At 39.6% G+C, this 23,507-nt stretch overlaps 1 protein-coding gene across 1 annotated transcript; it reads right to left on the reverse strand.

Annotated features, from left to right (window-relative positions):
* Positions 1-10,101: 10,101 nt before the first annotated feature.
* Positions 10,102-12,301, reverse strand: LOC145813165 (zinc finger BED domain-containing protein DAYSLEEPER-like). Its single transcript, XM_082908437.1, has 4 exons — positions 11,450-12,301; positions 10,745-11,300; positions 10,288-10,556; positions 10,102-10,140 (listed from the first exon to the last, which is right to left on the reverse strand). Exons 1-4 carry the CDS (start codon positions 12,299-12,301, stop codon positions 10,102-10,104), a joined length of 1,716 nt encoding a protein of 571 aa, XP_082764563.1.
* Between the last annotated feature and the right edge of the window lie 11,206 nt (positions 12,302-23,507).

Here is a 23,507-nt window from a genome sequence, read left to right on the forward strand (position 1 = left end):
CTACTCGAGCCAACCCCCAAACTCTGCAAAAGTACTAGAAGCTTGCATTCTTTGCTTGAGCGTAGACTTCACCGTTCGAGTGAAAGGTGCAAGTTCTGAAATTTTCCAGATTGTAGTTCTAAGTTCAAAACTCAAGTTCAAGACTTCAAAACACATCCTCTTGGGCCCAAAACTTGAGGAACATTTGTAAACTTGTAAAACATTATGAATTCAAAATCATTTCACAAAATCAAAGCCAAAAAGCATGCCAATTGTGTAAAATCAAACTTGGAACTTAAAGAACATAACATGAAGACAACATGCATGAATTGTCTTGACTTCAAAGCTTTCAAAACATGATCAAATGAGGTGTTTAACTCAAATACATGTTGAATTCTTTGAACAAAGCCAAAATGAGGACATGCAAGAGGAAATTCTTTGAAAACATCTCCAAAACACAATGAAATGAGCATGCATGCATGTCCTATGCTTTGATCCTATAATATGACCTAAATTCTTGTCTTAATCTTGAAATTCTTTTGAACTCATGTATTAGATAAATTAATTACATAATCAAGGGCTTGAATTCTTACCTAAACTTCCCAATTGAGCTTTAAGTAGTCATATTCTTGAGTGTCCAAGCTAATTCTCCTTAGTTCCTCTTATGTTTCTGCCTTTTGATCTCAATTCTCTCCTCCTCTCTTTCCTCTCACTTTTGTGCCTCAAGATTGAAGGAATAAGAGTGTTTAATGAGTCTAGAGTCATATATAAGCCCTATATAGGCTAACTAGGAAGTCTAAGTAAGTCTTATTTAAGCTTATTAACTTTAATGATTTTATTCTAATTATTGGGTTCTGAATCAAATTTCAATTAAACCTACCATAAAATTCTAAAAATTCCAAATAACACATAAACCAAATCAATTTCACATTATGTGGCCGATAAGGCCTTCAATTCGCATAATGAAAAAGAAACACAGAAAGATATTCCTACAGCAGGCAGATATAAATTCAAGTAATGTAACACAAATGCAATTAATTCAGAATTTCTTCTTAATTACTGATTAGGCACTCTTAATCACGGATTAGTGGCTAATCACTGTTCGGGGTTGTTACACCTCATTTGTTCAGACATTCCTCTTTTTGATCTTGTAAGTCTTCTGAACCCCCCTTTCATCTTGTTTGTGTTTTTTGTTGAATTTTCGACTTTGCTTCACTACCAATCCACCTTTTTGCCTTCAGTCTATCCATCCTTCAACATCTCCAAGGCAAACTATCTGAAAGCCTTGTTATCTGAGCTTTTTGCCGCCATTATTCTATTCTCGACGATGTTCAAATAGAGCTCGTTGCAAACATGGTGGTGAATTTTCGACCATAGTGTTTCTATTTCTAGCCATTACTGAAGGCAGAGTACGATTTCCCCTGCACCATTTTCTTCGAACTGTTCTCTATTATTAGGGTTTGATTCCCTTACAATCGAATGTAATTTTTTACTAAATAATCATGGGTATCGTATCACTCAATTGCCAATTGCGAATCAATCTAGGCATCCTTGTTATTCCGCACTACTATGCCCTTGCCAAATCATCTTGGTGGCTAGGACGATTCTTTCCTAGGGCCAAGGACACGGATCACCAGCTGGTGACAATGGGAATTCGGCTCTAAGGAAGACCATTTCGACTCGATTCCTAGGTAAAAAGGGGAAGTAGGTAGCCGAGTAATTCAACAGTCATTTTCAATTCTATTTTACTATCAATTTATTAACAACTTTGCTTCATTGCAAGTAATGATCTGAAGAAGCCGATCACTTCATAGGACGAATCCGTCTTAGCCCAAGTCAAGACCGCTACTAGCCTAGAGAATTTCGAAGGACAAGACCGTCATGCGTATATCCTTCTTAGATACGATCCATCTTACTCTAGTTTTGCTACTGCCGATCACATTCCCATTCCTGAAGGAGAACAACAACTTATGGCTTTGGTTTTCGAAAGTTTCGTCAACTTTAGGGACGTGGGAACCATTGAAGTAACAGACAGTGAAAGTAACAAAGCAAGCACCGAAAAATCCAATTAGTGTGTCAAACGAAGTGAAGGCATAGATAATGGAGACGTCGAGCAAGCACAGTAGGGCGTTGATTCGGCTGTCGAGATCAATGAAAGCGAAGAATCTAACCAACAGCGTCTGGAATTAGTGTCGTCTCCTGCTCGAGCTAATTTGGAAGGCACTCAGGAAGAGGCCAATATATTTTTTGATTTGGATGACCTTTTTGGGTCTAGAGCTAAAGATATGGCAGGTGAGTCCCTGTCACTCGCCCAATTTGCTACGAAATAAAATGCCGAGAGAATAGCAGCGATGAGGAAGACGGGCGCCACTGGAAGTAGCCAAGAGATCCCCTTGCCGGTGGTGGCCTAGTCCAAAGAGATCACTACTTCACCCATTCCCACAGAGTCGGCGTAGTCAGCTGATCAAAAGGGGGTGAGAAGCGTCCCGCCGTGTCCACCAAGTTAGTCGAGCGGCTGATTGAGAAAAGACCAAGGGCTTCACTCGCTTTGGTGTCGTTTACAATTCACCCAAAGATTAAGGGGTCGTTCCTCCCCATGGGCATATCAGCGGTGAAGGAGCTTGCCGTTGCGCTACGTGTGGCTACAGCCATCACGTTGCCTTTGGACAAGGCAATGTTCCGTACTAAGCCGAATGTTATCTCAATCACTATGGCCGCACAATCGGCTATTCGGGTGAGTTGATTTCAACAAACATATAAGTTAGTAAAACCTTATTGCTTTCTTAATGTAAACATTCTCTGTTGCATACAGCTAAGCAGATTGCGAAGATTAGCCGTCGCCACCATGACGCCGTCGAGCTCATCAACTAACTTAAAGGAAAAGTGGTGACTGAGCAAGGTAAGGAAAACCCGACAACTACCAAATTGACCATAGCGATGTAGAGAGCTGAAGCTAAAGCGAAAAGGACTGATGAAGAGCATTTAAGGGCCAACTCCGAAGAGGAAAAGACAAAACACATCGGTCTACTTCGTCATGTTACCAAAGAAAGGGAAAATCCTTTGGATGCCGCTTTGAAAGAAGCAAAAGAAGACCTGGAAAACCTCAGGGCTGAGCTTCTGGTAGCTAAGATGGTGACGGAACAGGCATAATCGGTGGCGGCCAAAGCATTTGGAGATGGGGAGTTGTTGGCTATGGAGAAGTATGCCGACGAGGCACTAGAGTTTGAGAATCGGGACTTCAAACACGGTTGACTCAAGGCATTGGCCGCCGCACAAGTGACGCTGGACATGCCGATTCCTTTTAAGCAGGAAGAGGTGGAGCCACTAGACTTAGACCCAAAGGAATAGATCTGAGGTTGAATAGTTTAGACTAAGTTTCGATTGTAATAGTTTTTTTGTTTGTTTTTTTTGTTTTTTTTAAGAATTGATGCACTTGGGTCATTTTCATATGTAAAGTGACCTAGTCATGTATCTAGTCAGTTTATAAATGAAAACATTTTACTGTGCTTCAAAATTGTCTCGTTGGATGGGTATAATTGAAATGTATTCATGTAATCATCATAGCGTAATTATTGACGTAATTTGAACAGTGAGAATCAATAAATTAAGTATTGCATTAATTCGGCATACAACCGAGTTGCTGCTTCTCAAACGGGGTACACTATTTTTGTTCAGCACCTTTCTGCGATTCACCACTTATCTGCTGAACAGATTCATATATCTGCCCTTGCCCCGGTAGAATGATGGCAAACTGCAAGTCGAATATTTGAACGCGATTGGTGACGCATTCTCACACTGAGTAGATTCATATATTTGCCCCTGCCTTGGTGGGAACGCGGGCAGATTGCCAGCTGAATAATTAAACATGAAAGACGACGTATTCTCACCGAGTAGATTCATCTATCTACTCCTGCCTTAGCAGAAATGTAATGGTGCTCCAAAAATGGGCCGACTAGGTACGATACGTATCGACGGTTCGTACTAGTGAATAAAGGAATGAAGCATACATGGAGTCTTTTGGGTAGCATCTAGAGTAGTGCTTTGTTGTGAAAATAAAGTGGTATGGTCAACCAACTTGTAATTACTTTGGTTACTTTAAATAGATTCATCATTTTTGACGAAGAGATTCAGGTTTTGAGAAGGGTTCACCGGAGCAATAGCAAACGTAGGAGAAATCCTTTTTGTCGTCGAAGCTCGTGGGGTCACATATGTTAGGAAAGTTGTTCTTTAATAGTAGAGGTGAGGGGAAGAGTTTGGAAGAGCTAGATGCGAAAATGAGTCAAGAAGCGCCCCGGGATTCTGTTCGCAAGGGCACCATGGGACCGGAGGAGCAAAGCAAGCGTTGATCACCTACACGACGAAGTAGGTCTTCCAGAAGGGATGATTGAAGTAGATCTTCCGAAAGTGGGGTCCAGAAAATAGGGAATAATATGACCGCCAGTTGTCATGTCCTACTTCGGAATGCACCGAATAGGCCGCAACGTCCATTCAGCTTCTCTATTTTTATTGGGAATAAGCCCATGACCGAAGCCAATTCGATTGTTCATGACCCAAACATGGCAGTTGAATTCACATGGTAAATCTTTCCCTGAGAAGTGCACCAATCAATGACTGATCGGGAAGACTACGAAGTCTACAGAGAAGGGGTCCACGGAGCCATCAAGGGATTCTATAGTTCGTATGAAGTCGGCATGCGCCTTCATGCCGCTTGAAAAGAAATTGAACACAAAGATTGGTGGATTCAGAACTTAGAGCGTCAACTCGAAGAAGCCTAGAAGCAGGCAGGGAACGAGGTTTGGAAAGCTAGAGTGACAAAATTGAAGGCAGCGAGGGACAATATCAAAAGACACAATTAAATAATGCCTCATGGATCGTGCAATAGCTGATTGTGATATTGCTAGTATTTTTGCAAAAGAGACTATAGCGACCTGAGCTTATAGTAAGGGCTTCTTTGAAGGAAGAAAGATTGGTATTGACAACAAAATAGAGCAACTGGCCGACGATGTTTGTCGATGTGAAAATCGTGGCTTCAAAAATGGATGGATCAAAGCATTATAATCGGCGGGAGTAGATTCTACATTGTCGTTATATCAGAGTTATGTCATGTTATTTGAAGCCTACAATGCCAAGAAAATAGAAAATGAGGAGGAGCTCAATCGGCCTTAGGGTAAACTGATTTGGGTTCCTATAACTATGACGTTGATCAGCCTTAGGATAAATGTAATGTAATGGTTTCTTCTTAATAAAAATACAATTATGGTTATTTGTATTCGTCAAACCAATTGTGTCTAAATTACATACTGTAAATAAATAAATAAAAATGATGCTTTGTAGAATGCTCTAAATTTGAAGGTTTTACTGATGGTTCTTCATGCCGAGTACAAAGAGCACTCTGAATTCAGAGGGTTTACTGATGGTGGTTGTAGACTCGACTTTCTCTGCGTGCCCCCTTTCGGAGAGGCGCGAATTGGTCTCCTACAGTTCGGACTCCTATCACGGTTCTGAATCTAATCTCACAAAGTGCAATGTGAAACTGATAAACACCAAAGATTCCAATCCGGCAAATCATTTTGGAAAATCAATTTTAAATCAAATAATGCCAAAATTGGACTGCTTTGCCAGATTACAGAGTCGCCACCTAAATATTTTGTTTTGGGAAATTTAGGAAACCCCGACTCGTGTCAAAGGCCACGTGTCCGTCATCACCAAAGTTGCCTCGGCTCGGGAACTTGGGTACGAGAGGGGAAGGTCATGAAATGAGCACCCCCGCTCGCCCAATCAAAGATCGGCCTCTACTATCATGATATGTTGTTTTATAAATCTCATGTGTTCTTATTCCGATTATTAGCTAACTTTACTATGTGATGCGCACGCATACAAGTATAGACTAAATCGTGAGAATTGGAACAAAACAACTCATGTTTGTTTTCGAAAATAGTTTGAAATTGCCACTCGCAAGTGGACTAAAGAGCAGATTTGCCACCCTCAAGTGGGCTTAGAAAACATGATTTGCTACTTCACAAAGTGGGCTTAAAACTCACATTTATCGAATTGTTCCATTTCGAGCAACAAAGCCTTTATCCACAGGTATTCATACAGTTAATCACTTAAGCAAATAGCCTCATGACAAGCATGTTATCATTGCAACACTCACACTCATGCAAGTATGCTAAAGCGTAAAACTTACAGTGTACTCCAAGTCAAAACAAAAAACTAGTTAGAAACAATGCACGATCCTAACTATGCTAAAATGCCTAATGCAACACATGCAACATGACATTAATAGGCTCGGCTATCTAAGATGGCATATGAATGCAACAATTTGATAACATGCTTTGAAACACGTATTCAAATAAGTATTAAAATACAATGTAGTTTGTATGATGCGCCGAGCCTTGGTGCATGCAAGACAAATGAATGATGCAAACATGCAAGGCATAAGGTATGCTAATCAAAATGTGCCCCTAAACTAACCATCAAAAGCGGTTAAGTAAAAGGGAGAAAGACGTGGGGTTAGAAGACATGCACACACACATGCACCCTCGTAAATGAGGGTTTGAATAAATAAGCTAAGCTACACTAAGCTAAGCTAATTATTACAAGCCAACTAATTAACTATTCTAGCTAATTATTACAACAATTGAGTAACTAGCTATGCTAAGCTAACTAAAATATTACAAAACGAATTAAACTAATTAATTACAACACATATATTAATTAGTTACAACTAGCTAATGAAGCAATAAAGTGGCCTCACGGACGAGGAAGATATGCATGCTCAGTTGCTTCCTCCCGAAAATCCATCGCCTTGCCCTCGGTTGCCTCTGTTTGCACTCGCCTTGATCTCCGAAAATTGCACCAACTTCCAAACTGCTTTTGATCCAAAACAGGAACACTTTTGCACAAAAATGGACTGGTGGCCGGTCGGCCACAAAACGTGGCTGTCGGCCACCTTAACTGGGCGGTCGGCCAGTATAAGTGGTTGGTCGGCTACCTCAAGTGGTTGGTCGGCCACTGCTTTTTCCAGACTTCTGTTTTTGCTGCAACAGAGGCAAAGCAATGCATTTTTCAAGGAATGTGTGTACTGCCACTCTCTTTATCATTTCCTAAGCTCAAAGGAGTGTGGCACTCGGCTCTCAAGCCACCAATCAAGCACTTTCAATGCATGATGGCCAAAGAGTCAAGCTTGTACAAGCTTAACGAATGCACAAATAAGACTCAAAGGGCCGCCACCCTATCATGCATGATCAAGGGTGATGGCGACAAAGGAGATTGGCTCATTTCATCACTTTGAGTATGAAATGGACCAATCTACCTTGTGTTCAATATAACGTCTAATTGAACGCAATGCAATGCAAACACAACATGCTTATATTGGTCATGTTTTACTTATCTAATTCTTGTTTACACATTTTACATTACCAAGCCATTCTTTAACCGGTTAAGTCCAAGATGAGTGCCCTCTAACGAGAGAGGGATCAACCAAAAGATGGCTTAAGACATGAGAGAGATCATGCCTTTGGTTGGTAGAAACCCTCAAAAGAGAGTTAAAACCATTAACACAAGCTCTATCTCAAGCTTAAACACAACCATAAGGTTAACCAACCCTCAAAGAAAATGAAAAAGTGAAGAATCGGGGGAGGTTGCAGAATTTTCAGTGCTGAAATAGCATGAAAAATAGTGCTACAATATGAAAGCAACACATGCAAGACATGCTCAAAGGCCAAAAGCAATAAACTAGTGAAGAGAACTACACTAGAGACATGCAATATCAAGCTCAAATGACCAAACCAGCTCTGGATAGAGCTAACACATGCCAAAACAGTGGCTAAAACATACTAAAATTGAAGCATAGAATGCAAGAAAAACATGCTCATTTGTTAGCTCGCAAGCAAGGCTCAAAGCACAACTCTTAAAAGCAATGAAAGAGTGAGATACATGAGAGTGTGACAAAGCTATATGCACTGAAATCACATGTTAAATGATGCTACAACATGCCATCAACACATGCACAACATGTTTGTGGCCTTAAAATGCAAAGCTAGTAAAGGTCATTTGCACTACAACCATGCAAGGCAAGGCTCATATGACCAAGACCACTCAAAACAGAGTTAAAGCATGTAAAAAAATTAGCAAAAATGTGCTGGAGTCAAGCTAACACAAGCTAGAATAATGGACTAACTCATTAGGCATGCTAGACTAGTAAGCATAATTGCAGTAGAAGTACAAAGAGCAAGCTTCAAGTGCACCAACCAACCCAAAACAGAGTTGAAACTAGTCAAAACAAAGCCTAAAACATGCTGAGATCAAGTCGCAAAAAGGTAGAAAAACATGGTCACATGTTAGGCCATCTACACTTGCAAACAAGACACAAGGAGGGGAGGCCACCCCCTCCTATTTTGGAACTCAAAACCAAGTTTTTACCACTAAAATTTTCCTGGAATTCAGTGGTTAAAAGGTCAAAAAATGTTGTTTCAAAAAGCTTTGAAGAATGGCACAACACTTAGCAAACAAGCTACAAAAGAAGGTGGACCACCCCTAACTTCAAAAAGGCCTTAAACCACCATTTTTAAACCTTAAAAACAGAGATTTTTGTAGTTGAAAACTAGGCCAAAAACAGCATGCAAAGGTGGCCAAACAAGCAACTAAAATAAAGCTTAAAAGGGGTGAGCCTTATACCTTTGAAGCACAACAACAAACAGCAAAGATTCTGAGCTAAAACCATCTTTGAGAGCTCAAACAAGACCTCCAAGAACCTCAGCTCCAAGGTGAAGGTGTTTGGTCAAGGGCCTTAGAACAAAAGTGTAGAAAATTTCAACTTTCAAGCACAAAATAATGAGAGAGAGAATTCTAGAGAGAGGAAAATTTTTCTCACAAAATTGTGTAACCTCTCAAATAGGGGAGAGACCTTCCCTTATATAGAAATGAAAGCTAAAAGCTTGCATTCATCCCTCCATACACGTTTATGGAGATGGCATCAGTGGACAACAGCTGGCATAGCTGGCCAATAAATATCTAAAAAAGGAGAAAAATGGCCGTCGGCCACTTTAGGTGGCTGGCCGGCCACTTTAGGTGGCCCCCCTAGCCGACCGACCACTTCAAGTGGTCGACAAGTGCCAAAAGTGGCCGACAAGGCCTTCCCCCCCTCCAGGAAAGAGGCACCAAGGTTTGATCAAAAAACAAGCACAAAACAAAGAGGGTTTATCGGCTCAAAGATAAGGTGTTCCGCTGAGAACTCCGGGCACTCAAAACGAGCACAAACATGCACAATCATTGAGTGTACAAACGATGACGTCTGAGTCTTAAGGTCGGTCAAAAATGGGGTGTCTACAGCGCTAAGTGCCGAGCACGAAGAGTGCTCCAAATTCGAAGGCTTTACTGATGGCGCTTCATACCGAGCACGAAGAGCGCTCCGAATTCAGAGGCTTTATTGATGGTGCTTCTGAATAGGGTTGCAAACAAGCCGAGCCGAGTTTTCAGATGTTCAGGCTTAGCTTTGTCAAAATAAGGGAAATCGAGTCAAGCTTCAGAAATTATGTTTGAGCTCGACTCATTGGCTAATTTAAAAGCTCAAGCTCGGCTCATCTAGGCTCGACAACGTAAACAAGCTCGAACGAGCTCAAGCTCGAACAAGCTCAAAATTCAAATTCACATCTATAACTCAAAAAATGAAATTTCAATTCACATATGGAGAGTGATGTACACTGTTCTATCACTAATTCAATAAACTTTTCAATCACATTTTTTTTTCACAAAAATCAAACCCAAAAATAAATAAATAAAATAAAAAATAAAAAATCTATACAACTAGTAATAAAAAGTCTGTGAAATAGTGCATCCTTGAACAAAACATAATTACCAAAAATACAGTGCATCCTTAAATAAAACACATTACACAGGACAATACACAGTGCATCCTTAAACAAAACATAATAACAAAAAACTAAACCACTAATTTCTTGACTTGATTCACTTGAAAACACACCAAAAAGTCTTCATTTCTTTGGAACTTCGCATGAGCCTTCATCCTTTAACAGTAGAATTATTATATATGAATTAATCTTATGATAAAACTTAAGAAATTTAGTTTATTAAAGATGAAACATATCCAAAGATGTCAAACTAAGGAAGCAAAATCTTGTTGAAAGATGACTCCATAGTCTATCAAAAGAAACAAGAATATATTATTTCAATGTTATGTTTCACATAAATTGATAATAAAGGAATTTGTCATTGTATGGATCAAAATTAATAATTAGAAAAAATACATACATCTGATCCCTTTTTGAGTCCATGTAGTACACATACCCAATCATTTCCACATAGTAAGATTTGGACTATTTCCGTTGATAATGATGCTCGATAGGGATCAATAACTCTACCCCCAACACTAAATGTCGACTCTAACACCACTGTATTCATTGGAATTGACAATATATTAGCTGACATCTTGGACAATATCCGATACTTGAGGTTGTTCACTTTCCACCACTCCAATGCATCAAAATGGGAATTTGAACCTTCATTGCATATGTAAACACTTTCTTCTAAATAAATGTCCAAGTCAGATTTGCAAGCTGAATTGTGTCAGCTTTTCTAACAAAAGATTCAAATTTAGATCTTCCCATCCCGAGAACTTTTCCAAGATCATAAGTAGCATTACTAGAATCATTAGCTTCTTGAGTGCTTTGTTGCAAACTTTGCTCATTGTTACTTGAAGTATGAATAACAACATATTCATTGTAAAGCTAATATAGGGCCTCACACACCATAGAAATGTTTCTAGTAGCTTTTGCCTCTAGGTAGATCTCTGGAAAACAAAACTGAACAAGCATCAATTTGAATCTTGGAACCAACACTGCAGCTATAGCCATTAACAAATTATATTCACCCCAGTATGTGTCGATTTTTTTTTTTTTCATCTTCAAAGCCATTGCCTTTATGTAGTCATTTTCATCCACCGACTTCTCATTCAATATTTCTTTTATCCTCCAAACCTTTGCAAGAAAAAAATTAGAAGTAGGATATTTACTCCCGGATATGATATTTGTGACTTCATTGAAAATTGCCAAAAATTGACATACAGTCTCAACTTTTACCCAATCTTCAAGGCTAGGCATGTAAACAAAACCTGGATTCCTTTCTTGATATCTAGGGAAGACATCTTTAAACTCCAAAGCAGCAGACAACATCATATAAGCTGCATTCCATCGGGTTGGACAATCTAAAATTAATTTTTTTGAAGGCAACTGCAATTGCTTAGCAATCTCACTAATACACTCAAGTACTTGCACCATCTCGAACACCATCAATAATATCTCCTATTTGGCCAAGCCCATCTTACACCATGATATTCAGTATGTGGGCACAACAATGTACATGAAAAAATTTTCCACCAAAAAATAACTTTTTCATTGCAAAGGTTTCTTTCAAAATTCTCAAGCAAATTATCCACTGTTATAGTACACACCTTATTTTCAATGTCCCATTCAACTAGACACTTGTAAAGAGCATTCAAAATGTTAACTCCAGTGTGTAGAGGTGGTACATTGCAAAAGTTAAGAACATAATTTTGCAACTTCCAATCAATATCGATGAAATGGCCTGTGACAACCATGTATTGAATTTTTTTCCTTGACTTCCATAGGTTGGTTGTAATGCTAATCCTATTAACAATCTTTGATAATATTTTAAACTTCTTCTTTTCTATATCATAAGTCGGCACACAATCATTTTTTGCAGTGGTACGAGTTATCTTTTGCCAATGTGGAGTAGCAGTTTTCATGAACTTGTTAAATAAAACATGCTCTATTTTCATAAAAGGATACTCATGATAAAGTATCATATGAGAAGTAGCTTCCCTCACCTTTGCTTGGTCATACTTGAAAGCTGCCACATTGGTCACACTGTCAGACCCGGTTGTCTCAAGTGATAGAACCTTTTGCTTTTTGTCAACAAGTTGTCGTCTAGCACAATTGTTTGAGTGCCTAAGAAGCTGAGTTGTAGCACCCATTGGAGGAATGGCAAATCTTGTTTTGCAATGCATGCATTCAGCCTTCTTAGTACCATCTAAAAGAACCACTTTTTTAATTTCATTCCAAACTTTTGATGTTTGTTTCCTAGTCTTCTTTTGGAATGGATTGTTGTCTTCAAGAACTCCATTTTCCCTTACATCTTCCTCTAGTTCAATTAAATTATCCACATCATTTGCATCTTCATTAACTGTATCCATGAGTGGACTAGTGGATGACTCTTCAAATGACGAAAACGGTGTACAAGAATCTTGCTCTGGAGAAGTGAGATTAATTTGTCTATCTGACATATCTAAGAAAAATAACAGTAATGCAAGAAATAAATTAATGTACTAATAAATTAACAATCAACATAAAATTGAACTAGAATAATAATAAATTAAGAAACTGAAAATTGAACCAACCATTGTATTCAATAAGTGAAACCAAGATAGAAAATTACCCAAAACAAAACATCAAAAATTGAATTGTTAAAGCACAAAATTAGTAAATCATCTCTATTGACAAATGTAACCAAGACCCATATTTGAATATATATATACACACACATATATTTGAAGTAGTAACAGTACCATAAACTACAATATTATTGAAGTACTAAAATCACATACAGAACCGAAATGCAAATTCATCTTCAAAATCGCAGAGCAATTCTGGTTTTGCGAGTCAAAGTAGAGTTTGGTTCAAGGATGCTCAATGCCATTCAATTTTGCAAAATAAACTACAATTTTGTGTGACGAAATGTATGCACTCATTATGCAACTCAAAAAAAAGGAGACAATATATATACTAAAAATTGAACCACCATTGTATCAAATAAGTGAAATCCAAAACAAAGCATCAAAAATTGAACTTTTAAAGCATAAAATTAGTACATCATCTTTATTGACAAATATAACCAAGACCAAATTTGAATATGGATATATATATATATATATTCATGCACTCATTATGCAACTCAAAAATCATCTTCATAAATTGAAAAAATATCAAAACTATCAAATAGAATCATAAAAGAGAGAGAGAGAGAGAGAGAGAGAGAGAGAGAGATATTGTGGTTTTTCCCTAATTTATATGTTCAAAATAGGGAACAAAAACCAATCCAAAAACAAAAGGGGGGGGGGCACAAATATATACATGATTAAAGTTTCACTCTAGTAAAGAAAACGAACAAAATATATATAACAGTGTGTGTATTGGAAGAGGTAGTGAGAAATACCTAATTTTACAAATTTGAGACTGAATGGAGAGGAGAGAGAAAGGGTCAATGGTGAAATAAGTGTATTGTGTGCATAAGAGCATGTGAGACACCATGGTTGAAAGAGAGAGAGAGAGAGAGAGAGAGAGAGAGAGAGAGAGAAAGAAGAAGAAGAAAAAGAAGAAGAAGAAGAATTAACTTACCACAACGGATTCAAGAGAAGAATAATCTCCCAGTCTTAAATCTTCACCAAAGCAACGAAACTATACGGTCGTCGATGTTTGAGTGTTTGAGAGTTAATGAGATTAATTCTTTGTGTGATTGATTCAAGTGTTGGCCAAATCTGCATTGTTGAGTGTTAAATGTTTGCAGCAGTAATAGGATAGGATTGTGTAGGTTACAAAGAGTAGCAAGCAGGAGCAGCGTATGAATCTGATACAAAGAGTAACCCTATTTTTTTTTTTTACTTAAATACTATTGCTCACAAGCCTTACTAGGCCGAGCCTTAGTCAACTTGAGCTCGGCCTATTTAACAAACAAGCCTGGAAATGTAACTCGAGCTTGTTTATTAGCTAATCGAATCAAGCTCGAACGAGCTCTTAACGAGCCAAGCCCGAGTTGTCCATGAACAGCTCGGTTCATTTGCAGCCCTACTTCTGAATAAGAGTAAGGCAATCAGAATTAAATAAACAAGAAAAATAACGTCATGTATCATTGATTCTCTACCTATAGAAGGTAGTAATATACACAGAAGCCTAGGAATATTTACTAACCATCAATACTAATGACAAAACTTGCGGAGATGAGTAGAATTCTAGGGTTAAGATAACTTTTTTCCGTTCATGTCTGAGAGTCGATATGCCCCTGCCCCAGCGATGGAGTCGATCTGGTATGGGCAGTCCCAATTAGGGCCGAGTTTACCATCCGCAAGATTCTTAGCAGCAGGGAGTACTTTTTAAGGACCAACTCTCCAAAAGTATACCAGCACAGATGCACTTGCTGATTGTATGATTTAGCAAGTTAATGCTGATATCGCGCCATAGTCACAAGGGACCGATCTCAGCGGTCTTCAAGTAAGTCCATATCCAAGGCTAGCATCATATTATTTTGGCTTGTATCAAAGGCCCTCGATTGAAAGGTTGGTAGGCCAATCTCTAAAGGGATGATAGCTTCATTGCCAAAACACAAGGTAAATGGGGTCTCCCCCCGTAGGACGTCATGGCATAGTGCGATGGGCCCACAATACACTCGATAACTCCTTAACGCACTTGCCCTTAGCTTTTTCCAAACATTTCTTGATGCTATCCAGGAATACTTTGTTGGAAGCTTCTGCCTGTCCATTACTTTGCAGGTAAGTTGGTGAAGAGAAATATGGTCGAACGCTATGCATGTCGCACAACTCTCGGTAGACACCGCAATCAAACTAAGTGCCATTGTCTGAAATAAGCGCCCTGGGTATGCCAAATAAAGTGATGATATTCTTCCAAACAAAGCGCTTGATATCTGCATCTTGTCTATGTGCCAATGGTTTTGCTTTAACCCACTTTGTGAAATAGTTAGTAACAACAATTAGAAACTGCTTATTGCTTGGAGCTTTCTGTAATAACCCTCACCACTGATTACCGTCAAACATTGATTACCGTTAAACTGAACTGATTATGACTGATAATTGAACTGATTAAAGTACTGAACTGACTGACTGAAAACTGGAACTGAATTGACCGAGTATGTATGTTAATCTGTAGTCTATCTGTTTGACTGTTTGACTATCTGTTCATGTTTTATGTTTAAACTGCTAATTGAAGGCCTTATCGGCGGCCGAACTGGGAATTGATTAATGTTTCATGATCCCCATAATTAATGTGAATTTATGGTATATTTATCTAAAAACTGATTATGTATGATTAAATTAGATTAAAATGAGCTAATTAAAGAGTTTTGGACTTAATTACCAAACTACCCCTATTGGACCACTATCTCACACATTTGAGCCTTATACTTAATATGAACATTTGCTCAGCCATTTCTTTTGAGCACATCACCGACTAGAGAGAGGGAAATAGAGAGTGAGAGAGAATTGAGTTGAGCTTGAGTTCATTGGTGGAATTGCTTGGTAATTGAAGTGTAGATTGCTTAATTGAGCCCCTAGTCTTGCATTGGAGACCTAAGGTAGAGTAATTGCCCTCTTGTTTATGAATTGAGCTAGTTCTTGCATGATTCATGTCAAATTTAGAATTGAGCCATGGATTAGTTATAGCATGTTGTAATAGAGCATAATTCATGCATGCATGTTAGTATTGTTGAGTTGTGAGTTGATTTCATGGTAAAATGGTACATGCATGTCCATGATTTTGTAATGGTCCATGTTTTCATCTTGTTTTTGGATCAATTGGCTCCTTAGAGCATCAAATTGAAGCGTTGAATTGATTTGAATTCATGCATGTTTGCATGTTCATCATATTCTTGAAAATGGTTTGAAATTGGGTTTGAATTAAACACCCGTGGGCTTTGATTTCTCAAATTGAGCTTCGAACCATGTTATTCCATGTGTTTACAAATGTTTTCTGGAAATTCAGCCCAAGAGGTCGAGTTTTGAATTGTTAAAACCTGGTTTGAGCTTGGAAGTGCAATCTGGGTTTTCCAGATTTTGCACTTCTGTTCGAGCGGGGACTAGTGACGCTCGAGCGTGGAATCCGAGCATCCAGTATTTTCTCTGCTCTGTTTTATAGTCCGCTCGAGCGGAGGATTGGGCGCTCGAGCGGTGGCATGTGTCTCACGATCGAGCGGGCGTCGAGCATCCGTCGAGCGGAGATTTCACCCATCCAGTACTTTTACAGTACGCTCGAGCGGGAAAGTTGACGCTCGAGCGTGTACCTTAGTTGCATGACCGCTCGAGCGGGGAAACCTGAGCTCGAGCGGGACTCTGTTTTTTTGAAAAATCTGAAAATGCTTTTAAAAGTACATCTTTGTATCCTCATCCCATTCTAGGCACTCTTAGGCCTAGTTTAAGACATCTTATTGAGGATATAGATGTAGAACACACCGAGGCAAATTAGGGATTAAGTTATTATCTTTCCCAGCAGTGTAGCTTAGTGTGTTCAATCTGTTAACTGTGTAGGGTTGGCGACTGGGGAGACACGCTCTAGCATACTGTAGCCCAGAACTCTGTGAGTAACGATTGTGTAAAGATATGTTCAAAATGATTATTTTCTAAACAACTGAACTGTACTGTTTTTGAATTGAATACTGTTAATTGAATGAATGTATGCCCTATATTCTGAACTGTATTGTGCCATCCTTAGCACCTACTGTTTACTGTTTACCGTTACTGTTACAGAGATCTCTGTCGGTTCCCTTGTTGGAACCACCACTGTTTACTGACTGATGGCCATCACTACTGTTCGGTCATTTAAGACCTACTGTTTACTGTACTGTTATGCTAATGGATGTACCACATATGACTATACTGACTGAACGACTGAAATACTGTTTAAATGAACTGTTTTCATACTATAAGGACATTCATTCTTAACCTCTTTACGCATTATGTTATTCATTGGGCTTTAGCTCACTGCTCATATATATATGTAGGTGTTCAGGCACCAGACCGCGGCTAGGAGCGTCAGGGTTACTCCAGTTTTGTCAAGCCAACTACTGTGCCTCACTGCGAGGTTCCAAGCCTATCTTGTTAAGGCTTGGGGGTGTTTTAGGATTCCCCCTTCTGTACTGCCTTACTGTTTTGTAATAACTGAATGGATTGTATAGACTGAATGTTTACTGTACTGTCATGTAAGGGACGGGGTCCCTATTCTGAATGATTATATATATTGTGCATACTGCTCTGTACTGATTATGTACATATGTATGGAAAGTCTTTTTGCATACAGACTGTCACAGCTTATTGGGCATTGTTTATTTACTGTTTTGGCTTCCGCCAGGCCCTGTACTCTGTAGTACTGTATTACTGTTCTGCAGGCCTTCGGTAATCTCGGATTGGCCGGTTATGGTGCTAAACCCATAGGGCCGGGTTTGGGTCGTGACAGAGTGGTATCAGAGCGATACTTACCACGAGTTATACCGCACACACGTGTCCAAATGAGCTATAGGGTGTCCTAGAAATGTAATTAGGGCATCTCATGAGCATGATAAGTGTGTGGTTATGTTATGACTGAATATATGCTAACATGTTAAACTGTTAAACAAATGACTGCTTATGTTTAAAACGGTTATAACTGCTTATAGTGAAATGGATAACGCGAACACTCCAAATGAAACTGAATCCTCATCCTCTGAGGCCAGAATGGCCAGACTAGAACAAATGATGGAACTAATAACTGCAAGACTGGACCAACAACTAAACCAACAGCCCCTACCTCCTCTTCCTCCGGTCGTACTGGAACAGAATGTGAATGTAAATGATGGGGACATAATTGCTCTCACCCAGAAGTTTAGCAAAATGAAACCGCCATCCTTTTAGGGAGGCCTAGAACCGTTGAAAGCTAAAGCATGGGTTCTGGAGACTGAAAAATTGTTTGAAGTGTTCCCGTGCTCTGAAGCACACAAGGTACTGTTAGCCACCTTTACATTGCAAGAAGAAGCTAGAAGGTGGTGGATGCTCATCCGTGATGAAAATACCATTCTGACTTGGGCTCAATTCAAAGGAGCCTTCTTTGAAAAGTACGTCCCTCAGTGTGTTAAGGACAGAAAAGTAACTGAATTTGAACAGCTGAGACAAGGAGCAATGTCTGTGGCTGAATATGAAACGAAGTTCACTGAGCTTGCTAGATATGCACCGCATATGGTGGATACTGAGTATAAGAAGGCCAGAAAATTTGAAGGCGGCCTTAATGTTGCAATTCTTGACCGAATAAATGTTTTGAAACTACTGAATTATGTAAATGTCCTTGACAGAGCCTTGATGGCTGAATCAAACATTGAAGCACTGAAAACTGAAACGCCATTGCCTGAATGGCGGGGTAAAAGGCAGAATTTCAAGTTCAAGAAAGGCAAGTATAGTCCATCGAACAAGAAACAGAATACGGGGTCAACGACTACGTCTAGTCAAGGAAACCGTACAATACCGCCCTGTTCCGAATGTGGTAAAAATAACAAGGGAGTCTGTTACAAGATATCAGGAGCCTGTTACAGGTGTGGCAAAGTGGGCCACATGGTTAAAGACTGTCCCTCTGCTCCACAAGCTAGTAGTAAAGCTACACCAAGCGTAGCGGCATCAACTGTTACACCGAAACCAAACCCCAAAGCTACCGGGAAAGAGCCTATAAAGCAGGGCCGAGTGTTCGCCCTAGTACCGGGAGACGTCCAGAATACCGAGACCGTTGTGTCAGGTATTCTCTCTATTTGTACTCAGAATGCTTATGTACTGATTGATTCGGGGTTTACGCATTCATATGTGTTGCATGCTTTTTCGCGTAAATTGAATAGACCCTTAGAACCTATGAATTATCTGTTAGCTATATCATCACCCGTTGGGGGATCTATGACCTGTGCATACATGTACCCTGCTTGTGAAATCATTGTTGGAGATGCACATCTGTTTATTGACTTACTACCATTGAACATTGATCATTTTGATGTAATATTGGGGATGGACTGGTTAACGAAATATCATGCCACCATAGACTGTGTAACGAAACAAGTAGTTTTCCATCCACCTGGTCTACCTGAATTTGTGTTTCATGGGGTTGGAGTAGTACCTCCCCCGTATCTGATTTCATCTGTGAAAGCTGTAAAATTGATTAGAAAGGGCTGTAAGGGATAGCTGTGTTCTGTATTGACTGTGTTTACTGATGATAATGCTAATGTGAACTGTATTCCTATAGTCAGAGAATTCTCAGATGTTTTCCCAGATAATCTGCCAGGGGATTTGATTGACAGGGAAATTGAATTTACCATTGATGTGATTCCCGGAACACAGCCAGTTTCCAAAGCTCCTTACCGAATGGCTCCAACGGAACTGAAAGAACTGAAGGTGCAACTGCAAGAACTGTTAGACAAAAAGTTCATCAGACCTAGTACCTCACCATGGGGCGCACCTGTTTTGTTTGTAAAGAAGAAAGACGGCTCACTGAGACTGTGCATTGACTATCGTGAACTGAATAAGGTAACTGTAAAGAATAAATACCCATTACCGCGTATTGATGACCTGTTTGATCAGTTACAGGGTGCTAAAGTATTTTCGAAGATCGATCTCAGATCCGGATACCATCAGTTGAAAGTTAAATCAGATGACATTGATAAAACTGCTTTTAGAACGAGGTATGGACATTACGAATTTTTAGTTATGCCTTTTGGAGTCACGAACGCACCAGCTGCATTTATGGACCTCATGAACAGAATTTTTAAACCGTACCTTGACAATTTTATTGTTGTATTTATTGATGACATATTGATTTACTCCAAGAGTATAGAAGAACATGAACATCATCTGAGACTTGCCCTACAAACCTTAAGAGAACAAAAACTGTATACTAAACTGTCTAAATGTGAATTTTGGCTTGATCATGTTATGTTTTTGGGGCATGTTGTTAGCAAAGATGGAATTTCTGTTGATCCGCAGAAAATCGAAGCTGTAGTGAACTAGCCTAGACCAACCAACGTGACTGAAGTCCGAAGCTTTTTGGGTTTGGCTGGATATTACAGAAGATTTGTCAAAGATTTCTCCAAAATTGCCTTACCATTGACTCAACTGACTCAGAAGGGGATATCATTTGACTGGACTGACCAAAGGGAATCCAGTTTCCAGGAGTTGAAAACTCGACTAGTGACTGCACCTGTTCTGACCTTACCTTCAGGTATAGACGGCTATACTGTATTTAGTGATGCTTCTCATAAGGGTTTGGGATGTGTTTTAATGCAGAATGGGAAAGTAATTGCCTATGCTTCCCGACAACTGAGACCGCACGAAAAGAACTACCCGACCTATGATCTGGAACTTGCTGCAGTGGTATTTGCCCTAAAAATTTGGCGTCACTATCTGTATGGGGTGACATGTGAAGTATATACCGACCACAAGAGTTTAAAGTATTTCTTCACACAGAAAGAACTGAACATGAGACAGCGGAGATGGCTAGAACTGATTAAAGACTATGACCTCCAGATTTTATACCACCCGGGAAAAGCCAATACCGTTGCCGATGCATTGAGCCGGAAATCAATTGGAAACTTAGCTTGTTTACTCACTGGACAGAAAGAGCTGCTTTGTGACCTTGAAAAATCTGAAATTGAAATTGTTTTACAAGCACAAGGTGGAACCTTAGCTGCTATTTCTGCTCAACCGACACTGATTGAAGAGATTAAAGAGAAACAGCAACTGGATGACTTCTTGAAAAAGATCATCGAGGAAAGAGAATCTAAACCGAGACCGGGATTCAAATTTGAGAATAATGTATTGAAATTTCAAGAAAGACTGTATGTACCGAATGATACTGAACTGAGAAGAAGAGTTCTGCAAGAGGGCCACAATTCAAAACTGTCTATCCATCCAGGGAATACGAAAATGTACCAAGACCTGAAACTGAATTTCTGGTGGCCAAGAATGAAGAAAGAAATTGCCGATTTTGTATCCAAATGTCTTCATTGCCAACAAGTTAAAGCCGAACATCAACGACCTGCAGGCTTATTGCAGCCCTTACCGATACCGGAGTGGAAATGGGAGCATATTACCATGGATTTTATAGTGGGATTGCCTCACTCCAGTAAAGGTATGGACTCGATTTGGGTTATTGTTGATAGACTGACTAAATCCGCTCACTTCTTACCTGTTAAGACAATTTATAATGCGGACAAATTGGCTATACTCTATATTGATGAAATTGTTAGACTGCATGGAGTACCTGTGTCCATTGTTTCTGACAGGGATTCGAAGTTTACATCGAGATTTTGGCAAAGCCTACAGACTGCACTGCGTACTGAACTGAGACTGAGTAGTGCCTATCATCCTCAGACAGATGGCCAGTCAGAAAGGACCATCCAGACTCTAGAGGATTTACTGAGAATGTGTGTCCTTGATTTTCAAGGAAACTGGGAAAGCCATTTGCCATTAGCTGAATTCGCCTACAACAACAGCTACCATTCGAGTATTGGTATGGCGCCTTTCGAGGCATTGTATGGCAGAAAATGTAGATCTCCGATTTGCTGGGTAGAAGTTGGAGACGGGCCTTTGCTTGGGCCCGAGATTGTATATGAAACAACTGAGAAAGTGAAACTAATACAACAGAGATTGAAAACTGCACAGAGCAGACAGAAGAGTTATGCTGATGTCAGAAGACGAGACAGAGAGTATGAAGTGGGTGATCACATATTTGTGAAAGTGACACCGATGAAAGGCCAGACTCATTTTGGAGTCAAAGGCAAGTTAGCACCAAGGTACGTCGGACCATATGAGATTATTGAGAAAATCAATCCGGTGGCGTATCAAGTTGCGCTTCCTCCTGAAATGGAGCATATGCATAACGTCTTCCACATTTCCATGTTGAGAGACTACCTCCGGGATCCTTTTCATGTGATAGAGCCTACCCGTGTAGTGCTGAGTGATGACTACACTTACGATGAACAGCCTATACAGATTGTAAACAGACGGATCAAGAAACTGAGAAACAAAGAAATCCCGCTGGTAAAAGTCGATTGGCAAAACCACGGTGGCGTGTATGCCACTTAGGAAAGGGAAGATGACATGGCTTAAAGATATCTTGAACTGTTTCCACTGAATCCTGTTTTCTTCCAGAATGAAGGTAACCCAAGTTTAGAGGACTAAACTCTTTATAAGGAGGGGAGACTGTAATAACCCTCACCACTGATTACCGTCAAACATTGATTACCGTTAAACTGAACTGATTATGACTGATAATTGAACTGATTAAAGTACTGAACTGACTGACTGAAAACTGGAACTGAATTGACCGAGTATGTATGTTTGACTATCTGTTCATGTTTTATGTTTAAACTGCTAATTGAAGGCCTTACCGGCGGCCGAACTGGGAATTGATTAATGTTTCATGATCCCCATAATTAATGTGAATTTATGGTATATTGATCTGAAAACTGATTAGGTATGATTAAATTAGATTAAAATGAGCTAATTAAAGAGTTTTGGACTTAATTACCAAACTACCCCTATTGGACCACTATCTCACACATTTGAGCCTTATACTTAATATGAACATTTGCTCAGCCATTTCTTTTGAGCACATCACCGACTAGAGAGAGGGAAATAGAGAGTGAGAGAGAATTGAGTTGAGCTTGAGTTCATTGGTGGAATTGCTTGGTAATTGAAGTGTAGATTGCTTAATTGAGCCCCTAGTCTTGCATTGGAGACCTAAGGTAGAATAATTGCCCTCTTGTTTATGAATTGAGCTAGTGTAGACACCCCATTTTTGACCGTCCTCAAGACTTGGACGTCACCGTTTGAACACTCGGTGATTATCCATGTTTGTGTTCGTTTGGAGTTCCCGGAGGCCTCGGCTACGCGCCCTGCCTCAGGATCTCCGAACTTGACCGTTTTATGTCTGGTTTTGCACCAAACACTTGTTTTTTGCCTTGGAGGGGTAGGGAATGCCTTGTGAGGCATCCCCACACACCACCGGCAGTGGCTAGAGGCCATCAGCAATGTATATTGTCGGTCGGCACTATTTGTTGCCGGTCGGCACTCTCTTTTGCCAAAATGGCATATTTGGCCGGCCGACTACTGTGCATCTGCTTTTTCAGATATTTAGTCACAGCTGTCTTGCAGTTGGCTCCCCTCCATACACATGGAGGGTGTATGGAGGGATTTCTCTCTTTAGAAGCTTGTCTTGTAAGCTTTACAAGACAAAAGGCTCTATAAGAGAGGGTCTTCTCTCTTGGCTTTAAGGGTTAGACACTTGAGACACTTTAGATATTTTTAGACAGCCATTTTTAGGGTTTTGAGTTCTAGGGTTAGAAACCATACACTTTCTATCTCTACATCTCCCTCTTGTGTGTGTTAAATTGTGTTTGTGTCTTACTATTGCACACAAACACATAGTGTTTTACCTTCACTTAGATACTGAGGTTCTAAGAGGTTGGTTTTGAAGTTTTGGAGCTGTTTCCAACCTAGAAGGAGCTGTTGGAGCACCATTGTTGAAGGGGTCTTCAAGGGTAACAATTTTGCCTCTTTATTCCCCAATCTTGCATTATATTTCTACCTGTCTTAAAATCGTTTTTGAGCTTAGTGTATAATACAAAAAAGTTCTGTTTTTTAGCCCTCTTGATTGTTCATTAAGAGTGTTTTGTGGTTTGAAGGTGTTTGACCCCTCTTAGGC

Source organism: Camellia sinensis, chromosome 15 (assembly GCF_055761805.1).
Source record: "Camellia sinensis isolate YWXY chromosome 15, ASM5576180v1, whole genome shotgun sequence".
In the NCBI taxonomy this organism is placed as follows: Eukaryota; Viridiplantae; Streptophyta; class Magnoliopsida; order Ericales; family Theaceae; genus Camellia; species Camellia sinensis.